Source organism: Drosophila kikkawai, chromosome 2R, assembly GCF_030179895.1.
Source record: "Drosophila kikkawai strain 14028-0561.14 chromosome 2R, DkikHiC1v2, whole genome shotgun sequence".
NCBI lineage: Eukaryota > Metazoa > Arthropoda > Insecta > Diptera > Drosophilidae > Drosophila > Drosophila kikkawai.
The window spans coordinates 3,684,210-3,704,787 of NC_091729.1; the positions used below are offsets into that span (position 1 = coordinate 3,684,210).

The 20,578-nt window shown below is 45.1% G+C and overlaps 2 protein-coding genes across 10 annotated transcripts in view; both read left to right on the forward strand.

Moving 5' to 3' along the window:
* Positions 1-20,578, forward strand: part of DIP-lambda (Dpr-interacting protein lambda) — a 442,761-nt gene that overhangs the window by 303,720 nt on the left and 118,463 nt on the right. For 7 of the 9 annotated variants that reach the window (XM_070284577.1, XM_041777376.2, XM_070284580.1 and 4 more), the window contains 2 exons: positions 11,986-12,105; positions 12,161-12,334. In XM_070284577.1, the coding sequence (XP_070140678.1) occupies positions 11,986-12,105; positions 12,161-12,334 (294 nt within the window). Of the gene's footprint in view, positions 1-1,569; positions 1,641-11,985; positions 12,106-12,149; positions 12,335-20,578 lie in introns of those variants that run through there. The other 2 variants (XM_070284584.1, XM_070284583.1) reach the window with 2 other exon arrangements.
* On the forward strand, positions 14,925-20,234 carry LOC138927977 (uncharacterized). The gene is made up of 2 exons (XM_070283831.1): positions 14,925-15,512; positions 15,567-20,234. Exons 1-2 carry the CDS (start codon positions 14,925-14,927, stop codon positions 20,232-20,234), a joined length of 5,256 nt encoding a protein of 1,751 aa, XP_070139932.1.

Below are 20,578 nucleotides of genomic sequence, written 5' to 3' on the forward strand. Positions count from 1 at the left end.
ATGAACGATATTTTTCCGAATTTATAATTGGAATTATTGGAAGAAATGAATCGTTTAAGAACGTAGTTACATTTGGGAATTTATTTTTGAATATCACTATAAAAATTATTGAATATCCTTTATTTTCTTGGTGTATAGTCACTTCGATACAGATAGAATTTTCTGATTGTTGCTGCTCCATAATCTGAAAAGTTCGCTATGACTAAACTATGTATATTACCAAAATGTTAGAAAAATTTTTGTGGTTAAAGACAACACCCACGAGTACGATCTGGACCAATTAGTTGCTGTCAGCATGGAGCAGCTTATTAGTTATATTCCAACGCATGTTAGTTTTCTAAAAACATACACATAAATTGGACATTACACAATACTAAATACGTAGAACTACACATAAAATAACAATATACATTAAATAGTGCATACCTTGAATATTATTTTTCATATTTTAGTTGAATTTTTTGGACCAAATTAACGCGTGTGACACAACATAAAGCAACTAAATATTTTGGCGTGAATTTTTTGGATTTTGGAATGAGCTGATCGCAATTGCAATCGCACTGTTAAAAGCTTAATTAACATTTTTATACCCCTCTGGCGACCGTTCTGCAGGACGTAAAAATCGACTAAAACAAAAAATTCAAAAATGAGCTTGTTTAGTATGAATGTGGTTATGGAATAGGCTACTTTTATCAAAATTCAATCAAAAATACCAAAATGGCAGCGCTTGAAAATTTTTTTTTCGTTTTGTAAGGAAGTCTCGACGGCTGGGATAAGACTCAGTCACGTCCAGAGTCTCTTTACGGAAAAATTTGTAAAGACATGGGACAAAAAGGTCTTTGACGAAAATCGGTAGACTGACGAAAGATGTAATGTGTCAGTCACCGGGATACCGAGTAAAAGAAATGGTTGCTTCGGCGTTTGCAGAAGAGCAAAAGAACCGGCGGAGACGCGTTTTGGGCCTGGCTCATAGCAGTCGCTACAAGGAGGCCGAGAGAGGGGACCGATTATGGGGACACATTTTTCTAGGGGCAGAATTTACGGCCTACAAGCTAGGCATCGGGATGGAAAAATCGCCGGCAGACGTGAGTACTCGCTGCCGCTTGAAATATTTCGGCCGGCTAATACTGGCTCTGAACAAGCGCGGGTTTTCGAAGTGCATGTATTTTATGCGCGGGCAGCTCTTGGTATATTTCTCCTATAGGAGCGCAAGAAAAATAGTCGAGAAATATTTATTGATGCATTTTATTTAATTTATTTCTCTCAGTGTGGTCGGTTCGAATGCTCTAAACGTGGCCGCGAGTGTCTGGGATTTCATAAAAATAACATATATTTAAATGATTTGGAACCCGAGTTTTACTTTATTTTTCCCAGTGTAGTCAGGCAAGGGTGAGCTCAATACGACTGACAGTGGCGAGAAAAGATCTAAGTTTTCCTTTTAAAATATTTCCAGAATTGATTTGGGAATAATCATAGCGAGCGCCGTATTTTCAATGTGCGAGAAATATTTATTTAAAAATTTACAACAGGTTTCCTAACATTTGGTCCACCCACTTTCTCTCAGTGTGGTTAGGCTCGGCGGGAAAAATCAGAGAATTTAAAGAAAACATGGCGGAAAACATTGGTGTTCATGTATGCAAGTAAATATTCTTTATTTAATATAGCTTCGATTCATGTTTATTTTCTCTGTCAATGGTTTCTCTCAGTGTGGGGTTAGGTTAGGTTAACTCGGGGTTATTAAATTTTCTTAGATCTAGCCTACTCTGGGTGACACCGCATCGAGGCCTTCGAGAAATTTCTCATTGCACGTGATTCTCGCTGGCCAAAATGCGGTTCACTCTAATCACTCACACGTCTCACTCGCACGCACACACACACTCGCGTGGTCTCCTGGTGCTCCGCCGCTGGTCCTGGGCCGGGCACACGCTCTCCGAGATCGCCTGGTTGATCTCCTCCTAGGTTGGCAGCCGGTGGCTGAAAGTGGGCGCTCCTGATCGCCGCCGCTGCACAGTGGCCGATTTGGCTGTTCTAGCGGCAGATTAAGAATATTTTCAACTGTTAAAATTAATAAAAGTTTTATTTTCTATCGATAGTAATATAATCATATATACAACAAAAAATACTAAAACCGATCATAGCGATTAACTAGATCAGATATTAACAATCAAAGTCAACATATCGACGCATTTTCGCGAAAGTATCGTATGTCGCTTTTTTTCGAAATTGAGATTTTAATGCAAAATTGTTGGGCACCTAATGTCTCACTACCCTGTGAAATATTATAACTGAAAACCCTATAGTTTCGATAAAAATTAAGTTTCAATTTTGTCTTTTCTATAGAGCTTCCTAAGAGATTAAAGCACAAAAAAGCTTCTCCTGTAAAATTGGATTTTTCGACATACGATACTTTCGCGAAAATGCGTCGATATGGTAGCACACTATTTTTCAGAGCTTATACCTCGGTTGCTGCACTCTATTTTATATTTGCGACATTTTTTTAGATTTCACCTTTTTGAAACAAGTTCTTCATTTTCTTAAAGCTTACGGTATGTAGAATAAGAAAATTAATGTTTTGTGACCTGTGAGTAGATGTTGTATTTGTAGTTTATGTTTAAAACCATCAATGTTTGTAGCCCCCTTTTTAAAAGCATGTTTCAGCTTCTGTAGACTAAATCTTTGTGAAGCTCGTCCCGGCCCGCAAAAACTGTATAACTGTGCTAAACTATGGTTCGTCTAGTATGTAAATTAACCAAGATCAGCTGCCCTTACGTGCCCCTGCTAAAGTTTAGGATATTTTTAGCAAACATTACTTAAGAAATTTTCGCTTGAACCATACTCGCAAAAACTCTCGGTCTAACACAATGAAGGATCTTTTGCACTTATTGTTGGTATAGTCGGATCCACTAATAACAAGTTTAAACAAAAGTGCGGCTAATAGTTCGAGCAAAGCAGTTTCATTTGACATTAAAGGTCAAAATCTACTTGTAGACTACATATGCAAGAAGAAAATTCCGATTCAGACTCGGAAAATTGAAATATATTTGTTTGTGGCTTTTTTTTTAAACAACATCTTTAAAAACAAAATACAAACTCATTCAATATTAAAAAAAAGAAATTAAAAATTAAAAAAAGAAATTAAAAGTTAAAAAAAAAAAATTTAAAATAAAAAATAAAAAATTAAATTAAATTAAGGATGTAAAGTTTAATTTCTTTTTATGTAAAGATTTGACAAAAATTTCAAACTTGGTAAATTTATCGTTACTTTTTATGAAATTCCATTTCTGCCGCTAGAACAGCCAAATCGGCCACTGTGCGCTGTTGGCCTCGCTCGTCGAAGCTGACTCTCGCTGGCCACTGGCTGCAGCGCATCCCTCCTGGTGGTCTCCTTGGTCACTTGGGACTTCCTCGTCGTCACTCGATGCTCACTGTCAACCGCACTTAGCAATCGCAAAATCTGGCTCGAAGTTTTACATATTTTTTTCCGCTCGCACTTCTGATCGAGTTCGCCACCTCCGCCAGAGTGAAAAATTGCCATGCGTTTTGCAAGTTTCTGCAGCTCCGATATTTTTCCACTTCTCGAAGTTTCGGTGCATTCCGTTGCTCTCGCTCTTTCTTGGGCGCGTGCCAATTTTCGGGGGTTGTTTTTGGGCTCGATCGTATGTCCTCTCTCTCTTGCTCTTGTACGGCGCTGGCTCCGTGGCCACTTGTTCGTGGTGAATATCTCTCTGCTCTTTGTTTTTTTTTTTTTTGTTTTTTTTTAATTCATTTATTAAAACAGAGAATATACAAAAAGTGGGGGGATAGAGGGGTTGGGTCACACAGATATCGGGACGGTTTGCTCGCGCGGTACGGCCGCGAAGCAATGCTTCGCGCGGGCGCTGGTCCCGACCTATGTTGCCTCCTGCTTCCTGCGTCGCTCCTCTGCTCGGAGCTCCGTCATCGCCTTCGCTGCGAAGTCCGACACGGCCTGCCAGTTCGCTTCGGACAACAACATCAGCGGAACTAGGTTTTCCGCTGTGATGGTGTTGCCCAGTATGGCCTCCAGCGATGCTCGCTCACCGGCAAACCTCGCACAGTTAAACACCGTGTGTTCTGCCGACTCCTCCAGCTGTCCTTGGCAGTGCGTGCAGGAGTCGTCTTCCTCGTGGCCGAATCTCCGCAGGTAGCTCCGAAAGCAGCCGTGGCCGCTGAGGATCTGGGTCAGGTGGAAGTTTAACTGATCGTGCTTCCTCTTCAGCCAGCAATCCAACTGGGGAATCATCCGATACGTCCATCTTCCCTTGGACGCTGACAGTCCGCGACTATAGACCGGGGTCGCCAGTACATGTCCCCAGACTGGTGAAGCATAGAACATGCTGGCTCTAGCTACGCTGGACAGTAGCAACCTGCTCGCCTGCTTCGGGCCCTCATGGTTCAGCATTATTCTGCTGACTGCTCTCACCGCTGTGGTGGCCTTTGAGCTCGCATACCCTAGGTGCTCGCGGAAGGAAAGCCTCGTATCGATCATCACGCCCAGGTATTTTATGGCTCTGGACGATCTGATCGAGGCCCCGCACACTCGGATGGTTGCGACCTCCACCTTCTTCCGGCTGCTTACCAGCACGGCTTCCGTTTTCTGCGGCGCTAGTTGTAGGCCGGCACTGGACAGCCACGCGTTTATGCGGCTGATGCTTCTGTCGCACAGCTCTTCTGCTCCTGCGAGTTCCTTGTCGACTACGACTACGGCTATGTCGTCGGCGAATCCCACCAGCTCGGTCCGACCTGGTAGCGGGAGCCGCAGAACACCGTCGTACATAGCGTTCCACAGCAACGGTGCCAGGACCGACTCTTGCGGCACTCCGCAGGAAAGCTCGGCCGATCTGACACCGCCATCAGAATCGTACACCAGAGTCCTGCCTCTGAAGTAACTCTTCAACAGCTCCAAGAGGTACGGGGGTACCCCGAAGCTGGATAGTGCGTCTAGGATACAGTCCCATCTCGCCGTATTAAAGGCGTTGCGGACGTCTAGCGTGACTATCAGGCAGTATTCCTTCGCGCCTCCTTTCCACCGTTGTCCCGCGATGGCGGCTTTAGCGATGCCCACCACTTTTGATATGGCATCAACCGTCGACATAGCCTTCCTGAATCCAAATTGGGAGTCGGATAGATCGCCAGCCGCAGCAATTGCCGTCTCAAGTCTCGTCCGGATAAGCTGCTCCAGCACCTTGCCCGCCCCGTCAATCAGGCAGATCGGTCGGTGAGCGGAAGGGTCTTCTGGCGGTTTTCCTGGTTTCGGAAGCAGGACCAGCCTCTGAACCTTCCATCTCCTTGGGAATGTTCCTTCTCTGAGACACTTTCCGTAGAGCTCCGCGAATAGGTCCGGGCGAAGCGAAAGAGCAAGTCTCAGGACTCTGTTGGGGACGAGGTCAGGGCCTGGGGCTTTCGCCTCTCTGATTTTCGTCGCCGCTGCCAGGATTTCCGCCTCCAGGACTGGCTCGAATCCTTCCAGTGAGTGTGTAGCCGTCTCCAGCGTGGCTCTGGGGCTATCCGCCCTCGGGAATAGGTGCTCGACAATCCTGTCGATGCTCTCCGCGTCGTGGGGGGCGCCCTGTTTTGCCCCGTGGATCTTCTTGTCGATGATCCTATAGGCGTTTCCCCAGGGATCGCGGTCCGCGGTGTCGCACAGGTCCAGGAAGCATTTGGTTTTACTTTCCCGGATTGCCGCCTTAAGTGCCTTGCGGCACCGATGGTACTCGGACCGCCTCTCCAGGTGGGAGCTCGAGCGGTAGGAGCGCTGGTAGCGGCGCCTCGCCTTGATGCACTTCGTTCTGGCCGCGGCAATAGCATGGTTCCACCAGTACACCGAGTCCCTGTGACGAGAGTGGGCGCGCTTGGCAGTCATGCAGTTATCGCATGCGGCTTGCAGCTGGTTCATAGAAGACTCCGCCATCTGCTCTGCACAGCCGTTTGCTTCCAGTCTCTGCATGTGTTCCGCAAAGGATTGGATGTCCAGAGCGTCGGCCTTGTAACCCCTTCGTGCTGGAGGAGGCAGCGGTGTTGGGTGCGCACGCCGAGTGTCCAGCTCGGTGAGGATCGCTGCGTGATCGCTCCCCGTGTAGGCGTCGCTCAGGACCCAGGTGCACTGGCTAGCCCTGGAGCAGCTCACAAACGTGAGGTCAATCACCGAACTCGCCCCGGCTCTGCTAAAGGTGGGCTGCGCCCCAGTGTTGAGGAGGGTGACGTCTAAAGCGGAGAAGGCCTCGAGGAGGGTCCTGCCTCTGGCATTTGTGAGGGAGCTACCCCACTCCTCCACCCACGCGTTAAAGTCACCGGCTATAAGTGACGGAGTGTGGCCTCTCGCGTCTGTGACTAGCCGATCCACGGCATCCCCAAATTCCGCAAGTGACATGCTCGGTGCCAGGTAGACACTATACATCCACCAGCCTGCCATCTTGGCACATACTAAGCCTCTCTCTGAGCGAACGTCAGCTATTCGCTTAGGTGTGTTGCCGCAAGACCTCAAGGCAGCTTTGCCAGAGCTGTGCACCGCCCAGTGTGGGCCAGGGCCTACCCCGTACGGCTCGCTGATAGCGGCGACATCGACACCGCGTTCTCGGATCGATTGCGACAGCAAGTCGTGTGCTGCCGCGCAGTGGTTCAGATTCAGCTGAACCACTATCATGCCTTTTTTGTTTTGTCTGCTCTACGCGACGTCACCAGGGGGCAGTGGCGGCTACCCGCCTGGTACTTCGTGTCGCTACGGTTCGACTCGGCGCAACTAAAGCAGTGCGGACTGTTCTTGCAGGCGCCTATCTTGTGGCCCTCCTGGCCACACCTGAAACAGGAGCTGCTCCTGTCGGAGGTGCTGGTGCATCTGGCCGCTATGTGCCCTGTCTCCATGCAGCGGAAGCATCTGGGGCGAGATTCTATCACCTTGATTCGACATCTCGTCCAGCCGACTTTCACCCTCCCCAGACTCTCAATGGATCCAGCCACGGTCTCTGGGACGGAGAACGTTGCCACCTGACCTCCACTTGCGAGGGAGCGGATGCTCTTGAACCAGGTGGGAAGTTAGCCTGTGAGGCGAGCTCTGTCGTAAGTTCCTCCCTGGTTACCAACTCGTCCAGGTCCCGGATATGGAATGTGGTCTGGGGTGACACTGTGCGGATCGGCACTCCTCCGCCTAGCACACTTCCAATCTGCTCCTTCAGCGCGGTGAGGGAAGGTCCAGATGATCTTTTTGCGTGGGTGGGCCGCTACAGGGGGACTAGGGGAGTCCCTTACTCTCTTTGAGGGTGGGGTTGACGAGCTCGTCTCCCGACCGATGGGAACCAGGACTCTCTCCGAGTCTTGGCCAGTTGCCGTGGAGCCGCCGCTAGGTGGGGTCCGCTGCAACCTTGACCGCTTTTGGAAGGCTCCCAAGTCATTGGTATCATCACTTGTCGCTGATAAAGGAGCGCCGGCCAAGTGGGCCGCCGGAGCTACAGTGTGGGTTGAAGTGTGGGTTAGGGCCTCCAGAATCCGTGCCCTTGCCGCGGGGTCAACCGCGGGTGGATTTCCACATTTGTGGCTGCCACCTGGAGTAATATTGTTATTACTCGACATTCCTGGTTTTTGCATTTTTAGCCCAATGCGGGGCTGCATTTTATACCTCCTGCCAGGTGGGCTAAAGACTGCCGGCCACTATGGCTCAGACGCAGACCAAGTAGCCGCCCAATGTGGGTCAGACGCTACCTGGGTTTAAAGTAGTGTGCAGCTGGTACCTGCTGCCAGGTTGGTTCCACTGCCGGCCACTATGGCGCAGACGCAGATCGCGCAGCCGCCCAGTATGAGCAGACGCTGCGTGGATTCAGTCGTTGTGTGTGGTGATCGCTTCCACCAGATCGGGACGACACGCGGCCTCCCTCGCTGCACTATGGGGTTTTTGACCAGTTTTTGTGGCATTAATTAATAACTCGGTCAGTTTTGGAGATATCGACATGAAACTTTACCAATCGTCCTTAATCGATCTTTGGCACATATAGTATGAAAATCGTTCGGATCAGGAAACTATATCCTATAGCTCCCATAGGAACGATCGGGTAAAAGTTAAGATAAATTAATGAAATTTAAGGAGCTTATATTTGTTGCTATTTTAACACGATATAGCAATTTTGAACAAAATCGGACAACGCTTTCTCTAGGAACAAAAATAAGCAAAAGACCGGAAATCAGTGTTTTTCCATACAAACAGCCACCAAATTGGCGTTGAAAACAGTGAGGTTATCTAAGAAAAATTCAACTTGCACCAATAGTGCGGAAAAGTGCACAATAAGACTAACTGATTTTTGCTCAGAATTGACAACGCTACAACATACACTTGGACGCATTAAAAACTAATGCGAACTTCTATTTCAAAACTCTTCCCAAAGTTGAAATTTGTTTCTCAAAATTCAGCCTAAGGTGCATTTATAAAATGACAAAATGTCAGTATAAACACGCACAATTTAAACAATGAATACATTTAACATATAGTTAAAACCTGTGAAATCAGTGTCCATTTGTTTTTTCCTTTACAAATGGTGTCCTACACGAATAGTTTAATTTCAAAGATCACTTCGTTAAAATGGCAAACTTAGCAGACGTGCTTTCGGCTGCAACAGCTGACTTTGCAGCTGTTATGCTAACATATGCTGTTAAGTATTAACATTTTAAGTATGAGGCATAACAGTTTGATGTTCTGTTAATATATTCCCACCAATTTTTTTTAAATCAGAGCACTTTTAAAAAATGACTTAATGCCACAAAAAGTGGTCAAAAACCCCATAGTGCGCTGGTCGAATATTTCCCTCCGGCTACGTAATGTTGGGGGTTATACCGCCCCGCCTCGGTCGCCAGAGCCCCTTTTTGGGTGTACCGCCAGGGCGGAGGGGATGGCAGTCGGTCAGATCCGTGACCTTTTCCACCATTTGGCCACGTGAGCGAACCTCATTTCCGGCGGAACATAGCCAAATTCCGTCTCCTTGCCAAGGACTTCGGGCAGCAGCCCGGGAATTTCCGCAGCGATCGTTAGCTGAAGCTTGTAGCAAGCAGCTTCTGTCACGTGTCAGGGTTTTTACCCCGTAGGTGGCGCTAATGTTCACATGTAGAGTGCAGCGGCGCTGCAGTGCTGCCACACAGCTGCATTGCGCTCGCTTCACTACACTGCACGCCAGCTGATCGAGCAATCAGCTGACGTGACCGGCACCATTTTTTGGGGGCATCCACATTATGACCCAAAGAGAGAAAGCGGCGGTGGAAGAGAAGGAAGAGAAAGTTTCGGGGAAGAAAGATCCCCCCTTACCCCTAGCCGTCGTCCGTCTCGCCATAACATTGGGGCACAAAAGTGCCCACCGCGGGCCGTAGGAGCCGTGCCTCGACAGGTGAGTCTGGAGACTACCCTCACACCGCATCCTGCGTACTGCTACCACTTTTATTCCCCTAGGGGCACTGCCACAGCACGAGTCTTGACGGAGCACCCGCGCGGGCGTCCGCACATCGCGACTTCTCACACACTTCCCTCCTCTCTGCTCTGGCTGGGTGTGTGTGTGTGTGCTAGTGGTGTGAGAACGGGGGGAAAGGTAACTACCGATTATCGCTTAAGCTTAGATTAATACAATTATTATTTAGAAATAGTATGCGAAATCTTACAATTATTGCATAGGTTTACATATGAAGGAGATATTCAAAAATATATACAAAGTTATTTACAAAGTTATTCGCGAGGGTTTTGTTTTGGTTTCGGCCCTTGGCCGCCGCCGCACAGTAGCGCCTTTTCTCATTTAGCCTTGCAAAAATCATATCTTTAGAACGAAAAGGTAATTGAATAATTTAAACGGCATTGGACAGGTAATTGTTGTAAAATGTATATATGTACTGCATAAAGTACCACGCCCACAAATACGCCCTTTTAAAGGGGATCAAAGTGAATAAATAATTTTTTTTCAATGAAAACAATTTTTAAAAAATATTTTTTATTTAATTTTTTATGTTTATTTTGATATATTTGCTCAAATAAAAATAATTTGAAAACTGAAAAAAAAAATTTTTTTTTAATTCAAAGTGTAACCGCCACGCGCTACAGTTAGTATATTTCTTGGAATGTATGAAATTGGTCTGTATTTTGGTATATTTCACCATGAGTAGCTTTGGTTTATGTCGTAGCATTTTCGCAGACGCAGCCGATGAAAGTTAATTCTGGTCCAGGAAAGATCCACGTAACTTGTAGACATAGTGTAGTCGGTGGCTTTCATCGGCTTCAGAAGTTATAGACCACTTTAGGCAGAAAAAGGTGAAAAAAATGGACACCTGGCAGGTAGCGATTTACCTGTACAAGCCCAAACCAAAGTGCCGTTTTTTTTTGGGTTCTTAACAGTTTATGAATGTATCTATCATTTAAAGTAAAAACCATGACCATTGGTTTTATGGTTTTTGTGTAATATTACCTGAAAGTCGACCATTTTACCAATTTTTTTTGGTATGATGCAAAAAACGAAAGAAAGTTCAACTTTGAATGCTCATATCTTCTACAAAAAAAATCTTAAAATAGATTTTATTGCAGATTCTGATTTCTGTCGAATAAGTATGGTTAAAATCATTTTTGCGAACATGAGTTTTTCGATTTTTGCAACGCTAATTGTTCGAGAGGCGCTACTGTGCGCCGGTTTATTTTAGATTTCGCTGTTTTCGCTGCTAACTGCTGTTACGGCTCTCCATGAGCGTTGGCGGCTGTTGTTGTTGCCTTTGTTGTGGCTCTCCATGAGCGTTGGCCACTGTGGTTGTTGTTCCTTGGCCGCCGTCGCTGGCCGCTGTTGTTGTTGTCGGCCGCGTATTTGTGGGGAGTCAAACGACTCCTCACAGTTTTTGTGAAAATTTTCTTCACTTTTTTGTTGATTAAAAATCCAATGTATAAGCTACATAATGTATAAGCTATGTAATTGTAGCCTATTCCATGGACAACTTTATTAAGATTCGTTTAAAATTTACCGAGATATTACGGTCGCCAGCTCGAAAAATGTAGTTTTCGAGAAAACGCGTTTAAAGTTTTATGTATGCTTTTTTAACTATTGCTTTTAAACTATTACGTATTTTGATTTGAATGGACCCTTAGAGGAGCGTCAAAGATGTTGTTAAAAAAACTAATGCTATTTTGGTCAAAATTGACCACCGGAATTAAAACTGTGAAAAATGTAGCAGAACTTAAGATGCCTAGATTTGCTTAACTCCAGCATTTTTTGCCTTTTCTGGCTTCGAAATAATCAATTGTAAATATAAAAGGCAGTCTTTTACGTTGTTTGCTTTTTACCAAAAAAATCAAGTCAGCTGCTTAAGCAGTAAGAAAAGATGAGAAAACGAAATATTCCGATAGCAAAAATTTTTCGAAAACCGGAGGAGCTAAAAACGAAAACAAACGATTTCGCCCAAAACGCCGCAAATTTTTAAAACTCAGCGAAAAGTAAAATAACGTGAAATTAACCCCACGTGCAGTGCTTAAAAACTAACTAACCAACTAAAGTGTATTCAAAAAGAAGAAGAAGAAGAACAAAAAATTCAAAGCAAGGTAAATAAAAAACTTTGAGTAGTAAAAAAAACTGACCTACGACAATTTCCGTGAGTACAGCTATGTCGCGGATATAGGGTGCCTCAGAACAAAAACAAGAAAATAAAAAAAAAAATTATCAAAAACATTTTCAGAATCAATACGACTTAAAAACTTGGCTAAGTTCATAATATGGTTAAAAACACAGTTTTTAATAATAATTTATTTGGAGCTGACGTCTGCAGCTTGGCTTCAAAATTTATACATATGTTCATGAGCTTACAAATGTAGTTTGGCTGAATAGATAATGTGACAGCTTTAGCGAGATAAGGAAGAGCGGAAAAGAGAAAACATAAGAGCGATGCAGATGCAGTGGCACACCTATGCGCGCATGACTAGGTGGCGGCCTGTTTCGAACAGATTTAATACATTATATAATTTATTTTCAGTTCCCCCAGTAATTAAGGCATTTAATCAATTGGTTGGCGCACCCTTAGAAAGAGAAGTTACTTTGGAATGCATGGTGGAAGTATATCCCAAGCCTCTAAATGGCTGGTATCGAAATGAAGGTAACTTAAAAATAGTAGCTATCATTTCAAAATAAACCATTTAGTACATTTTAAGGCAACATAAAACTACATAACGGAAGCAAATATAATATAACAGAACAAATGATAAGCCAGTACGCTTGGCACCTTAATCTGACTATTAAGCATCTGACAAAATCTGACTTTGGAGCTTACAGCTGCTCTAGCGTTAATGCCCTTGGTAAAAGTGAAACGCGCATTCGCCTGCAAGGTAATGAAAAACATATTTTATATTTCTAAAATTATTATTTAAACTCTAAGTCTTCGTCCAAAAATGGCTAACAATAGTTCATAAAATGATAATAATAAATATAAATTACTTTCTATTTTTATACGCTTGCAAGGTGAAATATAACATATTATTCAGAAATTTGCAACGCACTGAGGGAGACATTTTCGACCTTATAATTTATATATATTTTTGATCAGAATCAACTCGCTGTCGATCTAGCCATGTCCGCCCGTCTGTCCGTTTGTACGAAAACTAGTCCCTTAGTTTTGAAGCTATCTAAATAAAACTTAGCAGACAGTTCTCTGACTGTTTTCTCTGCTATATATGATACATATGTCGGAACAAGAGGGATTAAACGACTATATGATATAGCTGACATAAAAACAATCGTAAAATTTGTAGAAAAAAATTATAACATTGCTCTATATTAATAAATATTCATATTCATTCATATGAACTTTCTTTATTATTTCAGACTTTCGTTGTGTTTTTAAAACTTTTTTGAAAAGAAATTGTTAAAGGCTGTTTATAAATATATGTACATATATATCTTTTGTTTGTCTTTCTTTTCATTTGACCAAAAAGGAGTTGATATTTATGCTTCAATTGCAAACTGCAAGGGTATACAAACTTCGGCCAGTCGAAGTTAGACGATTAAAACTGTCAATCAGTTTTAAAATGATCTGAATAAAAATTTACAGACACTTAATTTTATTGAAGATATGTACCATAAAAACATAAAAAAAATTAAATAATAGTAAATATTAGGTTTGAAATATTTAATTTAAGATAAATTGTAAATATATATGCTGAACAAAAAAAAGAAAAAACAACTTTTATAATAAAAGTTTTATTACATTTACCTGAACATATAATATTTACAGTTTTAGAATTACAGTTTTACTTTCACAGCTTTACATTGATTAAATGGCGGCTATATTTTATGTGATATGTCTAAACCAGTCATGCCCAGCCCATAGCTCTTTGTGCTCGCATTGTTTTTGTAATTGCTCTTTAGCATAGGCAGAGCAATCGCCGTATGCATGCACGGCTCACTCCAGAGGCAATGCAGATTACACAAACAATTTTGCGTATTCTCTTCATTCTCCACGTCTTCGTTGATCTCGGCAACAACACTTTCATAGGCTTCACCGTTATCTCGCTTGTCCGAATGTAAATTGTTGTTGGATCGCCGAAAAAAGTACATCGCGAAAAATCAGTTGTATTTTGCATTGCGGGCAAGATGTTTGATATTGCAGAATCTAATTTTTTATTTTGTAAAAATTGCTATGGTGAGCCCCAATGCATTGTTAAAATGTATTTTTATGTATTTTTATTACTTTCGATATCTTAATTTGAATTTACTTTCATTTCATCGTCCGAACTGTGGCCGTTTTTTTTCGTAACGATTAAGGAAGCTAACTTTGGCACGCCGAAGTTTGTATACCCTTGCAGATTGGTTTTCATATTTATATTACTAATTTGGCCCATAGCTATCCGAGGAAATTCCTGGATGCACCTAGAGACTATTTATGCGGGTTTCGAGATCCTTGAATATTAAGGTGTTTTTCGCAAAGGCAAGGAGTTCGCCTGGCTTCCTCCTGGAGGCATCTTCTAGCGATGCCAGAACTGGAGAGCCTAGGTATCTCATTCTTGCCCTCGTTAGGGCCGTTCATTTGCAAATGAGATGCTCCAAGGTTTCGATTGGCTCGAATTCATCACATTTCCGGCATTTGGCGTTGTCGGTAATACCCAGTGTCTGGTTATGCAGCCCGCACCTGATGACCCAGCGGCTAAACAACAACAATAAATTTGCTCTGCGTAGCAAAGCTTTACCTCTCCTCCTGCCTTCTGCCTAACATAAACTTTATCACTCTCTCGCTCTATTTGCATAGCTGCCCTTGGCTGTCCGCTAACTGCAGCAGAAATTCTTTTCTCAGTTCGTCTCCGTTTGTCTTCACCTACGCCTGAAAACGAGCAGCTTAAATATTTGCCTATAACCAATTTCGGACCATTTCGGGTCATAAATATCCGCAGCGGCAATTCGGCTGGCCTGCGCTGATAATTGATAGAAAACTTCGTGGCTAATAAATATTGCATTTAATTTATAACGTTTTAAAACAAGTGCGTATTTTTTGGGTCAAAAAGCAATTGGACAATTCGACAGCTATTGAAAAAGCTCAATAGCTCAACATTTGGTGACCCCGACGTGATTTTGGCTAGTAAAAACATTAAACATTTCGGTTTAATAATTGTGCCAAGCGCGTAAACAATTTCGTTTAGTGCATTGCTTGTGGCTGTACTTTGCCGCGCCGCGCTAGGCAAACGTACATACATACATACACATATATGCACCGGTACTTTTGCGTGTACTCTTTGCTCTCGTTCTCCTGCTTGCTGTTCATTTGCCGTCGGTAACAGCTATTCGAATTCGCTTCCCGCTTATTTTGTGCAGTAACTCTGACAAAATACTTTCGCTTGTGTGCGGGCATCATTGCGGTACAAAGAAAAATCTGCAGTGCATGTCAAACTGTTGGCTGCAGTTTATATTGTGAGCTAATAAAATAAAATGTCGACCCCAGAAACTCCTCAGTTTTCGCCGCCCAATCGAGTTACGCTCTTTAAGCGTAGGGCAAACGCGATAGCTGCCCATGCTCAAAAAATTGCTTCTGGCCTTACTGCCGATAGGGTTAAGGCCGTTCCTGAGGAGGAGCTCACCCTGAAACTTGAGCTTATAAATAAAACCGAAGCCTCTTTCTCATTGGCTCATGATTCGTTGGAGGAACTCGATTATGGGGAAATTGGCAGCCAAGCGCGGGACGACTTTGAGGATTTGGTGTTCTCCATGAGATCGGTGGTGCTGCAAGAGCTGGGAAGGCGCAAATTCCAAGGAGTTCCGTGTTCAACCATGCATCCAGAGGTGGCCATGGAGGCCGCTGCGCCTGCTCCAAGAAGATCGTGCCTTCCTGAGCTTAAGTTGCCAACCTTCAGCGGCGGCTACACTGAGTATGCCGATTTTATTTCAATGTTCCTGACAATTATTGATAGGAATAGTGATCTGGCTTCAATTGAGAAGCTGCAGCACCTGAAATCATGCCTGAAAGGTCCAGCTTTAGATGCCGTTCGTTCGCTGGAGATCACTGACTCTAACTATGGAGTAGCGCTGGAATTACTTGACAATCGCTTCAATAATAAACGCCTTATTTTTCAGGCTCACATAACAGATATTTTTGGTTTGTCAAAGGTGGAAAGTGCATCAGCTGTGAAGCTGCGTGAGCTCTCCGATAAGCTCAATGCCAATCTTCGAGCGCTTCAGAGTTTGGGAACCTTGGAGGAGATCGCTGGTTGCATTCTTGTTCATACGCTGCTGCAAAAAGTTGACCCGACTACCCAGGCTAAATGGGAAGAGTCTGCCTCTCTGGACAAAATACCCACCTGCGCAGAATTTACTAAATTTCTGGAGAAGCGATGCCAGAAACTGGAGAATGTGGAGCATGCTGCTTTATCCAATGGTGGCAATTCGCAAGCTTCAAGGCCCAGGAGGTTCAGCAGTCATGGGAGAAGTTCGTTTGTCGCCACTAGCATCACAGCCTCGACCAGATTGTGCGTTATGTGCCAGGGTGCAAATCATGGCATTTATAATTGCGCTCAATTCTCCAGCCTTTCTCCTCAAGCTCGTCTGCGTGAAGCTAAACGGCTAGCCTTATGCCTAAACTGCCTCAAATCTGGACATCAATTGAGGAATTGTAGTTCGGGCTCCTGTCGAGCATGTGGATCTAAGCATCATAGCCTTCTACACTTTCCCGCACCGCCTGTAACAGCGCCCCCACAACCTGCTCCACCTAACGTGCCATCGTCGTCAAATGCTGTTCCAAATGTATCGTCAAACTTCTCACTCGCTTCGTCGTCATCGCAATCCGCTGCTTTAGTCGCTCAGAATCTTGATACGGATTGTGTTTTGCTTGCCACTGCAGTCATCAGTGTGCAAAATCGCTCTGGTTCGTGGGTTCCTTGCCGCGCCTTGCTCGACTCGGGATCTCAGTTGCATATCATTACTTCTCGCCTCGCACACTCGCTTCAGTTGCCGAAAGTCAAATCCACGGCCACTGTATCTGGACTTGGAGACTCTAAATTTTGCTCGGATGGTTTTTCGGTAAATATTACTCTAAAGTCTCAAGCTTCAGATTTCGTCTCCAGTATCTCGGCTTTGGTTGCGCCTGCCATCACGGACGACCAGCCTAGCTTCACCGTCAGCCCAGAGGACTGGAACATACCTTCCAACATTCGCCTGGCCGATCCACAGTTCTTCAGATCACAAAGAATTGACTTATTAATTGGAGCAAGTCTATTCTTTGAGCTGCTATGCGTTGGCCAAATTAAGTTGTCTGATGGGCTCCCGTTGTTGCAAAAAACTCGATTGGGATGGGTTGTCACTGGCGGAGGATCAGCGCCACGCCAGTCAGCGGCCTTGGCGGTCCAAGCTACTGCAGGGACGTTAGTCGGAGATGACGCTCCTCTGGAGAGCGTTGTGCGGAAGTTTTGGGAAGTTGAAAACGTTGGAGAGTCTGGATCTCAACGTACCAAAGAGGAACTCGATTGTGAAGCTCATTTCAACGCCAACTTTACTCGGCTGCCGTCAGGAGAATACTCGGTTCGCCTGCCAACCAAGCATAGTGTTGAAATCCTGGGAGATTCATATCAACAAGCTTATCGTCGTTTCGTTAACCTGGAGAACAAACTGGATCGTCATCCTCATCTCAAAGCTCAGTACTCGGCATTTATTCGTGAGTACCTCGATCTGAATCATATGTCTCTTGTGGATTTAGACTCACGGAATTTATGCAAGTTTTATTTGCCGCATCACTGCGTCATTAAAGAGGATAGCACAACTACGAAGCTGCGTGTTGTCTTTGATGGGTCTGCCAAATCATCGTCTGGATACTCATTGAATGAGTTGCTCATGGCAGGGCCCACCTTGCAGCCGAGATTGTTCAACACATTGTTGCAGTTTCGCACATTTCCTGTCGCCCTAACCGGCGATATTTGCAAAATGTATAGATGCGTTCGGATTGCTGAGCCGGATAGTTACTTGCAGTGCATTTTGTGGCGTGATTCACGGCAAGAGGAAATTCGTGTTTATAGGCTGGACACTGTCACCTATGGAACTAAACCTGCCTCGTTTCTGTCAGTTCGAGCCATGCATCAGTTGGCAGAAGATGAGAAGGCATCGTTTCCCCTTGGCGCCAAAATACTTTTGCGAGACTTCTACGTGGATGATCTCATCACAGGAGGCAACTCGACACAAGACGTCTTGGAGATCATGCGGCAGACCACTGGACTTCTCGAAAGGGGCAATTTCAAGTTGAGAAAATGGTGCTCAAACGATCCTGCTTTGCTGCAGCAAATCCCAGAGGCCGAAAGGGATTCATTCTTGAAGTTCGACGATGGCAGCGACATTACAAAAACGCTTGGACTTGCTTGGGATTCGTCGTCGGACGTTTTGCTGTTCTCCACATCGCCAATGAAAATTATTGCCAAACCAACCAAGCGCTCAGTCTTGTCTACGATCGCTTGCTTTTATGATCCTCTAGGTCTTATTTGTCCTGTAATTACTAAAGCCAAAATATTTTTACAGAAGATCTGGAGAGAGAGACTCGACTGGGACGAAAGCTTGCCTGCAGCGCTTAATTCATCGTGGCTAAGTTTGTCGGCCAATATTTGTGAGACGCAAAAGCTCCAGTTTCCTCGACTAGCACTGAACCCAAACAACGTGATCGAAGTCCACGGATTCAGTGATGCCAGTATTGACGCATACGGAGGCTGCATTTACGTCGTGTCCATGGAGGATGACCGAAGGATTGCCCATCTCCTCTGCGCTAAATCTCGTGTGGCGCCACTGAAGACTCTCACGGTCCCTAAGCTGGAGTTGTCTGCTGCCGTGCTGCTGGCTCAACTCATTCAAGAAGTACAACAGATGGGGCTATTCTCGTGCTCCTACTACTGCTGGTCGGATTCTGCAGTTGTTTTATCCTGGATTAGAGATGAGTCGTCGCGTTTTCAAATATTTACTGCTAACCGAATCTCTTTAATTCAGTCGATTACAATTGGAATGGAATGGCGCTACGTCCCTACGAGCTGCAATCCGGCAGATATCCTGTCAAGAGGTGCTCTTCCCAGTGAACTGGTAGCCTCTAACCTATGGGCTCATGGACCTGACTATCTTCAAAAGGAAAAATCTCAATGGCCAGAGTCCTGCCTTGCAGTGAAGACTCTTCCTGACCTTAAAAGGATTGCTTTGGTTGGCATCTCGGCAGCTGCTGATGTATCCTTGTCCTGCAAATTCTTCAACTCGTGGGAAAAATTAAAGCATGTCTTCGGCTACATCTACAAGTTTCGCCATCGTATCAGGCAACCAGGTCTCACTTCGGAACATGTTCGCTGTGGCACCCAAATGCTCATTCGCTCCATTCAGAGGGTTCATCTTAATGACGAGTATCATTGCCTGCTTCGAGGACGGCCAATAAAGGCCTCCAGCTCCATCGCATCGCTCTCGCCCATTATCGACGAACTTGGGCTTTTACGTGTTGGCGGTCGACTGAAAAACTCTGCTCTGGACTATGAGGCACGCCATCCACTGATATTACCTCGTCAGCATCCTGTAACCCGCGCAATAATCCTGCATTTTCATCGGCGCAACCTACACTCTGGACCTCGCTCCCTGCTCGCTTCAATCCGGCAGCAGTTTTGGCCAATTGGTGGCCGCAAGACGGTTGCGAGTGCTGTGAGCAAATGCATAATTTGTTTTCGGGCCAAGCCACATGTTGCTGGCCACATTATGGCGGATCTTCCGGAGGACCGCGTCAGCGCATCTTACGCCTTCCAGGTGACTGGACTGGATTTTTGTGGCCCTTTCTATCACAAGTCGGAAGTTCGGAATAAGGCACCCATCAAGTGCTACGTCTGCATTTTTATCTGCTTTTCCACAAAGGCTGTTCACCTCGAGCTGGTCCAGGATCTCTCCACTTCAGCGTTTCTTAGCGCATTGAGGCGCTTTATATTGATTCGTGGCAAGCCTGCCCGCATATGGTCGGACAATGCGACTAATTTTGTAGGCGCTAAGAACGAGTTGGCTGATCTAAAGCGATTGTTCCTGAATGCCAGCCACCAAACCGCAATAGATGAATTCTGCTTGACTGACAGTATCGAATGGCGATTTATTCCTCCTCGCTCACCCCACTTTGGAGGTCTATGGGAGGCGGCTGTGAAGACTGCGAAGTACCACTTCTACCGATCTGTTGGACCTGCGATACTGCCCGCTGATGACCTGCGCACTCTCGTTTGCCACATCGCGGCAATCATTAATTCTCGTCCTTTAGTCTCACTTTCAGAACACCCTGGCGATCTTGATGTGTTGACACCGGCGCACTTCTTGGGTACTGCTCCTCTGGCCTTGTTTCCTGAGCCTGACTACACTAATTTGAACCTCAATCGGTTGGATCGCTGGCAGAAAATTTCGTTTTACCAGCAACTGTTCTGGTCCCGCTGGAAACAGGAGTACCTGACGCTCCTTCAGCAGCGCTCCAAGTGGCGCACACAGAAGACGGATGTTCAACTCGGTGATGTCGTTCTGGTTAAGGACGAAAACCTGCCCTCCCTCAAGTGGCCACTAGCTCGAGTGGTCAACCTCGTCGCTGGATCCGACAATGTGGCTCGAGTCGCTGTGCTGAAGACCGCCACTGGCCTCATCAATCGCGCAGTTGCTAAGCTGTGTGTGCTGCCGAAGCAGGATGAAGTTGAAAGCCCTTGTCTTCCAACGGGGGGAGAATGTCTGGTTATGCAGCCCGCACCTGATGACCCAGCGGCTAAACAACAACAATAAATTTGCTCTGCGTAGCAAAGCTTTACCTCTCCTCCTGCCTTCTGCCTAACATAAACTTTATCACTCTCTCGCTCTATTTGCATAGCTGCCCTTGGCTGTCCGCTAACTGCAGCAGAAATTCTTTTCTCAGTTCGTCTCCGTTTGTCTTCACCTACGCCTGAAAACGAGCAGCTTAAATATTTGCCTATAACCAATTTCGGACCATTTCGGGTCATAAATATCCGCAGCGGCAATTCGGCTGGCCTGCGCTGATAATTGATAGAAAACTTCGTGGCTAATAAATATTGCATTTAATTTATAACGTTTTAAAACAAGTGCGTATTTTTTGGGTCAAAAAGCAATTG